Source organism: Lycium barbarum, chromosome 4 (genome assembly GCF_019175385.1).
Source record: "Lycium barbarum isolate Lr01 chromosome 4, ASM1917538v2, whole genome shotgun sequence".
Classification (NCBI taxonomy): domain Eukaryota; kingdom Viridiplantae; phylum Streptophyta; class Magnoliopsida; order Solanales; family Solanaceae; genus Lycium; species Lycium barbarum.
Window position 1 is genome coordinate 34,436,910 of NC_083340.1, and position 12,819 is coordinate 34,449,728.

Genomic DNA, 12,819 nt, shown 5'->3' on the forward strand with positions numbered 1-12,819 from the left:
TGCGAGAGATTGGCGATCGCAGGAGTAGGAGAGGTAGAGGTAGGCTAAAGAAGAACTGGGAGGTGGTGATTAGATAGGATATGGCACAACTTCAGCGAGGCTATGACCTTAGATAGAAAGGTTTGGAGGTCGAGGATTAGGATAGTAGGTTAGTAGGTAGTTGAGTTTTGTAGCGTTACGTGAGAGAGGTCGGGGGATAACTTTTCCATCTTCTTTTCTCCTTGCCTTAGTAGTATTATTTTGGTATCGTGTAGATCTTTAACCTTTTATGTGTAGTACGATGTGTTGCTCCATTTGTTTGGTATCTTGATTTATTGCCGTCTTGTTTCTCTTGTAATCCTGCATTGACTTTGTTTCTTTTGAGCCGAGGGTCTATCGGAAACAACCTCTCTACCCCATAAAGGTTGAGGTAAGGTCTGCGTACATCTTAACCTCCCCAGACCCCACTTTTGGGATTACACTGGGTATGTTGTTGTTGAGAAAAAGAAAGTCATTCCTTCAAGGCTTTCAAAATATTTGCTCAAGATGGCAGAGTCTCGTGCTGATAACGTGTTATAAAATAATATTAAAAGTACACGACAATAAGAAATATTGCTAAAGAGATTGGGGGAGAGAGAGATTTTATTGCTCTTTCAACTGATGTGTACACAAGAAAAGAAGCAGATGCGAGGTTTTTCAGGAAGCTACTGTGAGGCTTTTCAGAAGTTGCTGACAAACTGCCTGCTTAAGCTACTCGTAAGTTGCCTGCTTGATTGCAAGCCTGAGGAAGCTGCTGCAAGGCTTTTCAGGCAACTGCTTGCAATCTGCGTGCAACTGTTTGCTTGATTGCAAGTTTATCCAATTGCAAGCTTATTTAGGAAATTATATATTTGAATGGACATTAGTATGACAATTATTTATTAGTTATATTATATAGGGCAAAGAGTCAAATTTACCATCCAAGTATGGTTCATAGTTTAAATTTGCCCTCCGTCAAAGTTTGGGATCAAAGTTGCCCTCCCCGTTAGGATACTTGATAAATTTGCCCTTATATGAATGGAAGTGTGACTTGAACTCTACAACACAAAAAATTAGCCACATAAGCTCTCAACCCCTAAAAAGTATATAAACATTGATTTTCAGAGCTGAGTATTTTCTTGAAGAGCGGTGTTGTGCTTAAGATTGTTAATTACAGCGCTCTTATAAGGGGACTTATTGAACAAAATAAGATTAAGGATACCATGTGGTTGTTTAATAAGCTGGTACAAAGAGAATTTGTAAGATGGATGAAGTTATGTTTGGTACAGTCATGAATGGGTCTATTTATATATTTTTTTAGGGGTTGGAAGCTTACGAGGAGTGTATGTGGTTAATTTTTTTATATTGTGAAGTTCAAATCTTCGTATGATAAATTTATCAAGTATCTCAACACCTGACGGGAATTTGATCTCAACCTTTGACGGAGGATAAATTTAAATTATAACTCGTGGCCTTTTATATAATGGCGAGGTCATTACCGGGCCGCCGTCTGACCCTCCGTCGAGCGCCCAAAGGGTCGCTCTCACTTCACTATTAACCACTCGTTCCTTCCTTACCTTTTAATTTTAAACATAATAAATAAATATAAATACAGTAAACAAGTTCCTACATTTTCCCTACCTGAATGCTTTCTCGTCTTAGCCGCACTCCTCCACCACCACTCGCAATGGCGGCGCGTGTTCTCCCGCGCGCATTCCATCCTACCGCCGCCGCCACATCCGCCATGACGAACTCTCATTTCATTATTCCTCCGTCGCCTACAATGGCGACTCATATGAAACCTTCGTTAATTATTGGTCGGGAGTTTCATTATTATTATGGATTGAATTGCAATTCCGATAGGAGATGGAGTGTTGCTGGAATGAATGGTAAAGTGTTTGCTTCTCAGAGAGAGTATAGGAAGTCTAGGAAACGGTTGCCATTGAAGAAGAAGAAAGAAAAAGAGTTGGAACTTAGTGTAAATATTTGCATTGAACAACAATTGCCAGATGATCCTGAAATTCTGGTAATGTACCTTAGTTTATTGGGAAACTTACATAAATGTACCCTTTGGCCATCTGGTTTACCAAACATGGCCGAAGACTGTATAGGTAGTGTATAGGTATGTATATTACACGTATAATTATGTATATTATATGTATGTTACATGTATAGGTATGTATATTATATGTATATTTAGTATAAACTTTACATTACCTATACAATGTACATATTTTGTAAACTACATGGCTGAATGGTATTTGGCAGTAATTTTCCCTAGTTTATTTTCAGAAATACGGTAATTTTGATTTGTGTAACATTTTTTGGCCATGTGTAAAGTTTTGAACTTTAGCATACGAGTGCAAATGGCAACAGGAAGTGCATATGCAACTCAAATATATGTACTTACTCTGTTTTCAATTTGTTTTTCTTACTTTCCTTTTTAGTCCTTTAAAAGAGAACGAGTCTTTCCTTTTCTTTTTTTTTCGCAACTCTTTAATTACAACTTTACATATGACACGTTTAAGATCAGAAGATTAAAGGACATTTGATACATTATACGTATTTTCAGTTTACATATTTTTAGTTTAAGACCACAAGATTTAAAAGTCCTCTTTACTTTCTTAAGCTCCGTGCCGAGTTAAAACCAAACAAACAAAGTGAAACGGGGGGAGTAGTTTAGTTTCAGAAATATGTTAATTTTGATTTGTGTAACATTTTTTGGCCATGTAAATTTTGAACTTTAGTATTCACAAGTGCAAATGGCAACAGGAAGAGCATATGCAACTCAAATATATGCACATTTTTGGCATCTATTGATCATTTTATGTTCCTCATGCATGTGAACAAGCCATTTCTGTGGATAAGGAATTATCAGAAAAGCTTGTGAAGTAAATGCTGCCTTCTAAAACAAAGTGCTGACCAGGGAAATGAACTAAGAATTATGTCCATGATCATATATGAACTTCTTCACTCTGAAGTCTGAACTATGTCTCAGAGTCATTTTTCCTTTGGGAAGAATTTCTATGTAGTGTTTAGGATATTAAGGCGCAACTAGAGAATAAGTAGGCTTCGCTTACTGAATAAAAGAAACTAGAGTCTAAGAGGCTTTGCTAACTGAATTATAAAACTCCCATGATTTCACTTCCAAACCAGGCTTTTTAAGGGAAGAAATCAAGATATAGATAAGACAATGCAATGTGAATATGGCCAAAATGAGTTTCACGAGCCAGGGAAGAGATACAACCAATAAATAAGTCCTCAGTGGATAATAGCCATTGATTTTGCAAGTTCTTCAGTATCAAAAATGCCAACAACAACAACATACCCAGTATAATCCCACCAGGTGGGGTCTGGGGAGGGTAGAGTGTATGCAGACCTTACCCCTACCTTTTGACGGGTAGGGAGGCTGTTTCTGATAGACCCCCGGCTCAAGGAGAGATGAAAAAGCATTAGTATCAAAAATGCCAAAATCAGTAAAATAGGCAGGAAGATATATGCATTTGAAGTGCATTAAGCCACCTACTTTTGAGCTAGCTGAAAATTTCCGAATAAAAATTCCATCAAGAAAGTTTTAGGCACTACTTTGCAGCAACTCTAATTTGTAAATTCATTTCTTTCTATTTTATTCATTCCTAATTCTGTCTCTGCAGGATATCGCTGAACTGCTTCGTCTTAATGTTCCAATGGCTATGAAATTAGCATTTGATGATTTGAAAGATTCAGAGTATCAAACGAGGGATAGAGCAATTAATGACGTTGGTTGCTTTGAAAGTGTTGAATTATCAGTAATGCTTTGCAACGATGAGTTCATCCGCAAACTTAATAAGGATTGGAGAGATGAGGATAGGCCTACTGATGTCCTCTCAATGTCTCAACATACACCTGAACTTGAGCTTCCGATTGTAAGAAAAAGCTTCATTATTCGCATGTCACACCTCATGTAACAAAGCTGACTAGGTTCATGTTCTACAGTTAATGTTGGGGGACATTGTGATTTCGGTGGAGACAGCAGCAAGGCAAGCAGAGGAAAGGGGACATAGTTTACTGGACGAGATACGCATCTTACTGGTAGGTTTCACATACTTCTGAACAATCCCTGTATGCTGTTGTTAACTCAGTTGTCTTACAGTTGATGACCAATTCCTGTCCCTAATTTTATCGTGGAATATTTGGTCATATCTGAATATTGTCCCTGAAAGAAAGGCTAATCCTCAATCTTGGATGTCAATGTATCATCCACGACGAGTACCCTTGACATTCTTGTACTAGGAAGTCTATCCATTAGTGTTCATTAAATATGGACTTGCATGGTTTCTTTCACTCCCTTATTTTCGGTTGTTCGTTTGTTATGGAGTTGCATTCATGTGGTCATATGGTTATAGATTTAAAGCCTTTTCGATTGTCATTGTCCTGAAGTAGGAAGGACCACAGTAGCCAACTGTACTAGAATTTGATATTGTCTTACAAATTAGACAATCGTTCATCGTCTTCCCTGCAGGTTCATGGTTTGCTACATCTTTTGGGGTTCGATCATGAGATTAGTGATGAAGCTGAAGCTGAAATGGAGAAAGAAGAGGAGCTCCTTCTAAAAAGTCTCGGGTGGAAGGGAAAAGGATTAATTCAGAGCTCATATGATGCTGAGGCTGCTGGAAGTCCTCCTTTGGAGAACAATGGTAATGTACCTAATAACAACTAAAAGATTGTGGCATTCTTTGTTAAATTGATTATGGCATTCTTTGTTAAATTACTCTCTTCTAGTTATGTTGTTATTCTCTATTGTAAATTTACTTTCCTGATTAATGGGATTGAAGAGTTAATCTTACATGTCAACTATGTAAAGACAGGAAGAAAGAAGGGAGTCTTCGATTTTACAAACCAAAGTTTAGCTACATCTTCTGTGATATGGATGGTAAGGAAACAAGTATGTTGCTTAGAATTGGTTTGTTTAATATGTTTCACCTGTTTATTATCTTGTGTTTTCTTTTCATTGTTGATGTAAGGTACCCTCCTGAACAGCAAAAGTCAGATTAGTTCAGCAACTGCTGAAGCTCTAAGAGAGGCCACTTCCAGGGGTGTAAAAGTGGTCATAGCTACTGGAAAAGTGAGGACTAGCTATTTTCTTTTCCCATATCTTGCAGAATTTCTGATTTCCTCTAGATATAAAAGTATTTCTTGATGCAATATACTATGTTTTTGTCCTGCTTCTGCTCAATTAATATAAGCTTCGTATTTTGTCTTGGAGAACAGACTCGTCCTGCTGTCATTGCTCTACTCAAGAGTGTAGGTTTAGCTGGAAAAGACGGCATTGTTTCAGAGGTTTCTCCAGGAGTATTCGTGCAGGTTAAACTTATTCCATTTCTATCCCTAGTCAATAGCATCTTTTGTTTAATCTTTCGAACCATGCAATCTGTCCAAGTGGATATGAATAATCGAGATTCACTTACAAAATTATATAGAGATTCAGTGAAGATAATCATAATGTATTGTACTTCCTCCCAAAATTAGGCCTTTTTTTTGGTTGCAGTAATATCCGACCTCCTGGTATCTGTCATATTTGATTTTTCACACAAGTTCAGTGAAACAGAAGGTTTTTACATGTTCTCCAAAATAATAACAAAGGGAAGTAAAGTTTTTCCTTCCACCCCAACACAACCCCCCCCCCCCCCCCCCCCCCCCCCCCAAAAAAAAAAAAAAAAGATGTGCAAGTTCTTCATATGTTGTAAGGATAAAGGGTAGTTCGGAAACAAATGTAACCATTTTGGGACTATAGAAAAGGGAAAGTGAAGCCATAAAGGATAGAGGGGAGTAGCCTATTTGTGAACCATATTTGATGATGTTATTTAGGACAAACGTATGCGTAGGAAACAACTATTGGCAAATTCTTTTCTATAGCCCTTTTTTTTGGCATCTATTGAACCATAGTTGATGATGTTTCCTAAGCATACGTTTGTCCTATATAACTCTACTAAAAAATCAGTCTAAAAAAAGGTTTTCAGGAAAAATGACATATTTTGGAACATCCCAATATATAAAGTTGGTCATTAGTTTGGGCTAAAAGGAATAATAGTTTCATTTTATATAAAATTTAATAGCTTTCATTTTTCTAGTTTTTCCCCGAGCTATAAGTTTCTTATGTTTTTTAAGATCATACACTTAATGTCAGGGGTTACTCGTCTATGGCAGACAAGGCCGGAAAATTTCTCGAAGAAACTTGGATCCGGTTGTGTGTAGAGAGGTAATTTTCCTTTTGCTCGTGGCCACCTTAGTCCCCTTTAATGGTTTACAGTCTTACTCTTTCGGATCAGGTTTGCATATAATGCTTAAAAAATAATTGCACTACAAAATATTGTGATCTATTAGGAGTAAATTCAGATGGAAGGATGTAAATCATATGTTTCACGTGTCAATTTATTGGTTCTCTTATTTTTAAAATAAAAAAGACGTAACTTCAAAGAATGCATCAAGGTGTGCCTAGTGGTCAATTAAGTGGGTGCAAGACAATCTGACAAAAAGACACTAGGTAATTTCTTTCCATTTGGCTAAGCCTGGATAAATAGTCAAGGTCCGCGCGAGTTAGCCTAGACACTACCGTCAGATATGACTCTTTGAGTACCTACCCTTCCTTGCTTGTGTTTGTGGGAGATAGCAGGTACCCCGTGGAATTAGTCGAGGTGCGTGCAAGCTGGCACGAACATAGTTTTTTTTTTTTTTTTTTTAAAATTACAACTCCAATGTCCATACTATGGACAATATGGAAGGAAAGGAATCACAAATGTTTTGATGGAAGATCAGAGTTATACTACAACTACTCCTTAATTTAAGACTAGTTGGAATCAGCTATTTGAATCTTCCACATCATTTCACTAATTTCATCATGGTTCTCAATAATGTGTTTTTCAAACAAAAGTTAGGGTTCTTCAGAGTTAGTGTCTTCTACATCTCATACTTCTTTTTTTCTGGACAAAAAAATGTCTAACCAAATAAAAAGGACTTAAGGCAAAGACCGGAACTAAGCAAGTGGAGCTCTAACACTGTGAATCTACCCTATGGAGTTGGTCCTTGGAAATTTATCAGTAAGCTAGGCTTTGAATTTTCTCATGGAATACACTTCAAACCCGGGGCTGGTGAGTATATCAAGTTTTGGAAGGATAGATGGCTCAACAATTCTACTCTCATGGTGGATTATCCCAATATCTTTAACATAGCTATGGATAAGGACTCCACAATTGCTCAAAACAGGACTAACAACCACTGGGATGTGCATTTCAGAAGGTTTGTGCAAGACTGGGAACTTGGGAGTTTGATGGAAATGTTGGCAAAGGTGGAAGCTCACAATATTGATGAAAGTGAAGCAGACAGGCTCAGGTGGGGAAGCAAGGGCATTTTCACAGTGAAAGAATGCTATAGACAACTCTGCTCACAAAGTCAAGTACTTGATAGATGGCCATGGAAGCTAGTATGGAAGACCAATCTGCCTATGAGGATCAAATGCTTCAGTTGGATTACACTAAACAATGCTTGTCTTACTTTAGACAATCTAAATAGGAGAGGATTAGAGTTGGACAACACCAGATGCTTTTTTTGCAACACAACTCCAGAGACAGTCAACCACCTTTTTCTTCAATGCCCAGTAGCATATGACCTCTGGAACATGTTCTTGTGTTTTTTCAGTTTAAGTTGGGTGATGCCGCAAAGATTAAGGGAAGCTCAAATTTCTTGGAGTCTTCAGTTAGTTGATAAGACCATCAGAAAGATCTGGAATATGATTCCTGTTGTAATTTTTTGGTGTATTTGGATCGAGAGGAATAGAAGATGTTTTGATGGTTCCTCAACTACCACTCCCATTCATGCACTTAAAGCGAAATGTCTAGTAAACCTTTATTGCTGGACAATGTTGTCCCCAGTGACTAGTACAGATCAGTTTTTGGATTTTATTAGCACCCTAGTTTTAGAGGGAGCCAATGTATAGGGGCTTATAATTCTCTTTTGCTTTTGTCTATTTGTAGTTAGCCCCTGTAATTATGCATCTGCTTGATGCCTTTTCTCATTGAAACAACTTACTTCATCAAAAAAAAAAAAAAAAAAAAAAAGACCGGAACTAAGCAAGTGTACAAACATTGACTTAGAATCAGACTAGTTGGTCTTTGCCTATTTATATGATTTCCGTGCATTGCTTTTTGTTCTTTACTAAGTTTGCATGATTTTAAGAGATTTTAGGTTTCTTGACTCAACCCATTCCCCCGTAATTTTAAGTCTACCGGTTCCGTACATGATTTCCGTGAATTGCTTTTTCTTCTGTTCTTAGTTTGCAAAATTTGACACAACTTCTTCCCCAGTAATTTTAACGCCTTGAACTAACACGCTATCAATCCTATGGACCAATGCATTTGAAGGTCTATGTAGGACATGATCAGTCCAACTTAGACGACCTTTTCTCAGTTTATCCTCTATTTGTGCTGCTTGCACCTTTTGTTGGATGTGGTAATTTCATGTCAAATATTATATGTGCGCACATCCATCTTAACATCTGCATCTATATTACACTCATCTCGTGGATATAAAACCCAACATTATTTTCATATAACAGCACTTTATTCACAACCATTGTGTATAATCCTGATGCATTAATGGAATACGTTAGTTAAATCAGTTCAACTCCTTTATAGTTTGTGAAGTTAAGCATTTTCTTTGTGCTGATTTTTGTGAACTAGATTCACTTTAATTATAAAAAAGAAAAAGGAAGACGGGTTTATTTTTAAGGTCTGAACAAATATATCTAAGAGGATTCTTTAAGAATTTCGTTTTCTCATTGTTTCTGTGTAATAGATGGAAAGTAACTTATATGTTAGTCAAGTATAGCGGGTTAATTAGGAAGAAAAATAGTTTCAGTGTACACCGAGTAAATGGTGCCAAGCTCAGTGGTCTCGAGATATTACTATTTGTAAACTATGCTCTATAATGTCTCATGCAGACACCAACACATGATATTAAATTTACTGGTCTGGTCAATATGAGACCTGATTCTGACTATTCTTCAATTTACAGGCATGTCTCTACTCTCTTGAGCACAAGGTTCCTCTTGTTGCATTTAGTGAGGATCGGATCTTAACATTGTTTCATCACCCTCTTGTAGATTCACTTCATACCATATATAATGAGCCAAAGGTACCATACTTGTCAATAGTCTATATCTTGCTAGATATTATACAGGCATTGGCATGGGTTGCTGAATGCTTCATATCTAATCTATTTTGCCAGGCTGAGCTTATTCCTTCAGTCGAGCAACTATTGGCAGGGCCAGACATACAGGTATGTTGCTGAAATTAGCTGCTAAGCATATGGCTAGTATTTTCCAAGTATTGAAGGGTATAGGAGATTAATTGTAGGGTTACATTGTTGCCCTGAACATATGCCATTCATTATTGATAGGGAATTGCACTTCGCACTAGTACCGCAATTTAAGCTGAAAGGAAAAAGGCATACGAATTTGCTGGAAGAGTCCTTTTTTCAAGCTGGTGGCTTGATTTAGGATGCACCACATATTTAGGGAGTTGGTTAAATTCAATGATAGGCTTTTTTAATTTTGGTCTTGGGTGGGTTGGCTTACATCTTGTATGCACTTTGCTACATTATGGAGGTGAAGCCTCCCCTCCCCTACCAAAGTTGTCTGGACGTCAAATTCCTCTCCATATATTTGAAATAGTCCATTCCATTAATGGTTTTTTGTTTATTAATGCAAGTTGAGCTAAGTTTTTTTTTTTTTTTTTTTTTTCAAAAACAATGTTTCTCTTATCAGTTTTAAAGTTGATAGTTTACATATTATAGTAATCACAGAAAGTATGATAAAAGGTAATGAGCTAGAACTCAAGAAGGGTTCCACGAAGCAAAATAAACAGAGAGAAAAGGGAAGATAAGACATAAAAGACAATCTAAAGAATTAACTACTATATTGAGGGTCGCTTGTTGGTGAAGATGCAGATGTCCAGTTTGCTAGTGTGTTGGCCTGTTGGGTATTATTTGGGTTGTAATCATCTTGACATCTTCTGCTCATGTTTCTTTTTGTGTCTTCAAGGTCGAGGCAAAAAGGGACAGTTACATCATTGTATGATCTTTTTAGTTTTCTTGGGTTTTCTTTTTCCTTGTTACGGTGTTGATGGGAGGGTGCGGCCTTCTTTTTATTATTGGTGGCGCTTTGAGTAAACACATGGTATACACTCCATTTGTAGAGAGGTCCAAGCTAAATGGCAAACAGTTCTATCGACCTTTTTTGTTTTCTTTCTATTGTGTTTTAAATCTTTTTTCACATTTATTCTGTTTATTCTTAAATTTCCTTTTGGCTTCCTCCCTGTTTTTATTTGCTTGTTTAAATTCCAAGTTTTTCATCTGCAGAAGACGGGATATTTTCCTCATTCAGCATCTATATTCTAGGTTTGGTTGCAAGTAATACTTCATTGCCAATTTGCAGAAGGTGATCTTCTTAGATACTGCGGAGGGAGTGAGTACTGCATTAAGACCATACTGGGCGGAGGCAATTGGAGATAATGCCTCTGTTGTCCAAGCTCAACCGGACATGCTTGAAATTGTTCCTCCTGGAACTTCCAAGGGCAGTGGAGTAAAAGTACTTCTTGATCATTTGGGTGTCAGTCCTAAGGAGGTGAGTGCTATTATATTTTTTCCATTATCTCTTCTATTACCTAAAAATATCTCAAAACATTTGAATAGAAGTTGTTAATCAGAATTACATTGACACAAAGTTTTTCTCAGGAAAAACAAAAATAAAATAAAAAATACATTGAAACAAGTATTGATATTTATCCTTCGTATGTGTAACTTCTTAGCATTTAATCGTCATGGTACACTTTTAAGTTTACTGAAACTTGCTTTAGGATCCTTTACTCAGCATAAATTTTGTGTCGTCAATTTCATTCTTGAAACATGCTTCATTCTCTTTAATACTCATGTGCTGAAGACGGTACCAGAAATGGGATTTTCAACCCAAGAAATGTGTAATGAATGCCAGAAAATCTCTACACCTCATATATCTGAACAAATAGAGTTTATGAGCTAATAATTTTGATCGGGTTAAGTTTCAGGTGGCATTGCTGTATACATGTAGGCACTTGTATATATTTTCTGTCAGATATAGAGTTAACATCGCAGTGGTTAAATGTGAGGATGGAACTCCCAAATTATAGACTTAATTGAAAATTGACACCTTAACAAATAAGAAATTTCTGAACATTTGGTCTTCCTCTGGTATAGACTTGATCTTTCACTGGATATAGTGCTCAATCTTCCGATGGTTCATGGTGCAAGTGCAATAGTTTCAATATAAAAATAGCCTATATGGAGTGAACAGGAGATATGTATACTGACAAACCTCTCGAAACTCATGGAACATTTTTTATTGGAAGATCTGCTTATGTTTTTCTCCAAGCCTTGTGAAACACCGATGTTTTGGTTGACAGTGTGGAGCAAGGACAGATTTCTGGTGTAATCTATGGGTTCACGTGAACGCAGTAGCTTTTACTCAAACTCTGTATATGTATTAAGAAATCCACTAAATATCTTTAAATATGCGACTGTGAAACTTCAAATCCTGGATCTATCTCTGGACTGTGGAGCTTTCTATTGTTTATAGAGTAAACATTTCCTTGCTCTATAGCCTTAATGGGGCCATGACTTGGGAGAACCAATTGATTTTTCCGTTGCATTTTTTCCCTGACTAGTTCAAGCTGGAGGCAGAGATGTGATGAAAACTGTATCAATTTAGTTGTTCAAACCATTTTTAGATCTATATGAGCGTGTAAAATCTAAAATTATGTAGTCTAGTTATTGAGTTTCCCCAATTTCTCTTCCACTTCTGTTTTCAGATAATGGCCATAGGTGATGGGGAGAATGATGTGGAGATGCTTGAGTTGGCTTCCCTTGGTGTTGCTCTCAGTAACGGATCAGAGAAAGCAAAAGCTGTTGCAGATGTGATTGGTGCCAGCAATGATGATAATGGAGCAGCTGATGCAATCTACCGTTATGCTTTTTGAGTTTTGTCTTCAGGAATCGAATAACGAAAACGGGAAATGAGAAGGTTAAACATACCCTTTCATAAATTATTAAAGGTTTATTTTTCTAACTCATTCAATCCGAGGAAACTTCTCATTAGCCAGCAATAGGCTGAAGTGGAGCAAATCACTCCCTTCTTCATTCATACCATAGGCCACTTATAATTAGTTTAGATCAAGAATCTTCTTGTCGTCATTTACCTTCTGAAAGAATGAGGAAAGAAGCATATTTTGTATCTGCAGAGAACATCATTTTTTCGCCCTGAATATTGGGTGTGTCAATGATATCTTATACTCATTACATGTAAGCCTGAGTTCATAGATACTAGTAAACTTATCTGCACTTCGCGCGATAATATTATCGACATAGTCTCTAACCCTTTTTCTAATACTCGGAGATTAAAAATAAAACTATTGATTTAGTGACTTTTATTTATATTTTTCATGTTTTAGGCTCTGTATTAAATTCAAAAATCACCTTTTAAGTTAGAACTATCTCTCTTCTTCTTCTTTCAACAATATCTATTTTTCATTTAGCTAATAAAAATAATGCCAATAGATTGCATAGCAAGACACTTTATTTTTAACATTCACTCACAAAATAGACTTATAAATTTAGAAAGTTCAAACTGCGTCAATTTTTTTTTATCATCCTCTTTGTCCAATAAAAATAATTTTGAAACATTTGTAATGAATTACAATCTAACATTTATCAATATAAATCTAATTTTAAGAATAATCTTTAGATATTTAAGAAAAC

The 12,819-nt window shown here is 36.5% G+C and overlaps 1 protein-coding gene across 2 annotated transcripts; it reads left to right on the forward strand.

The window, feature by feature from the left end:
• The first annotated feature begins 1,421 nt into the window (after positions 1 to 1,421).
• LOC132635846 (endoribonuclease YBEY, chloroplastic-like) lies at positions 1,422 to 12,367 on the forward strand. Of its 2 annotated transcripts, XM_060352419.1 has the most exons (12): positions 1,475 to 2,023; positions 3,651 to 3,902; positions 3,973 to 4,068; positions 4,499 to 4,673; positions 4,841 to 4,909; positions 5,001 to 5,101; positions 5,248 to 5,340; positions 6,164 to 6,235; positions 9,046 to 9,165; positions 9,259 to 9,309; positions 10,466 to 10,654; positions 11,874 to 12,367. In XM_060352419.1, exons 1-12 carry the CDS (start codon positions 1,643 to 1,645, stop codon positions 12,039 to 12,041), a joined length of 1,767 nt encoding a protein of 588 aa, XP_060208402.1. In that variant the 5' UTR covers positions 1,475 to 1,642; the 3' UTR covers positions 12,042 to 12,367. The 2 variants fall into 2 exon arrangements, with proteins under 2 accessions (XP_060208403.1, XP_060208402.1); XM_060352420.1 differs by lacking the exon at positions 11,874 to 12,367 and having other exon boundaries at positions 1,422 to 2,023; positions 10,390 to 10,494.
• The last annotated feature ends 452 nt before the right edge of the window (positions 12,368 to 12,819 follow it).

Excerpts from the sequence above, each read along its gene's own strand:
- LOC132635846 (XM_060352419.1), top strand. The coding sequence starts at position 1,643 with ATGCTTTCTCGTCTTAGCCGCACTCCTCCACCACCACTCGCAATGGCG. Across the intron at positions 5,341-6,163 it reads CTCCAGGAGTATTCGTGCAG|GGGTTACTCGTCTATGGCAG; the intron begins GTTAAACTTATT and ends ACTTAATGTCAG. Across the intron at positions 9,310-10,465 it reads TGGCAGGGCCAGACATACAG|AAGGTGATCTTCTTAGATAC; the intron begins GTATGTTGCTGA and ends GCCAATTTGCAG.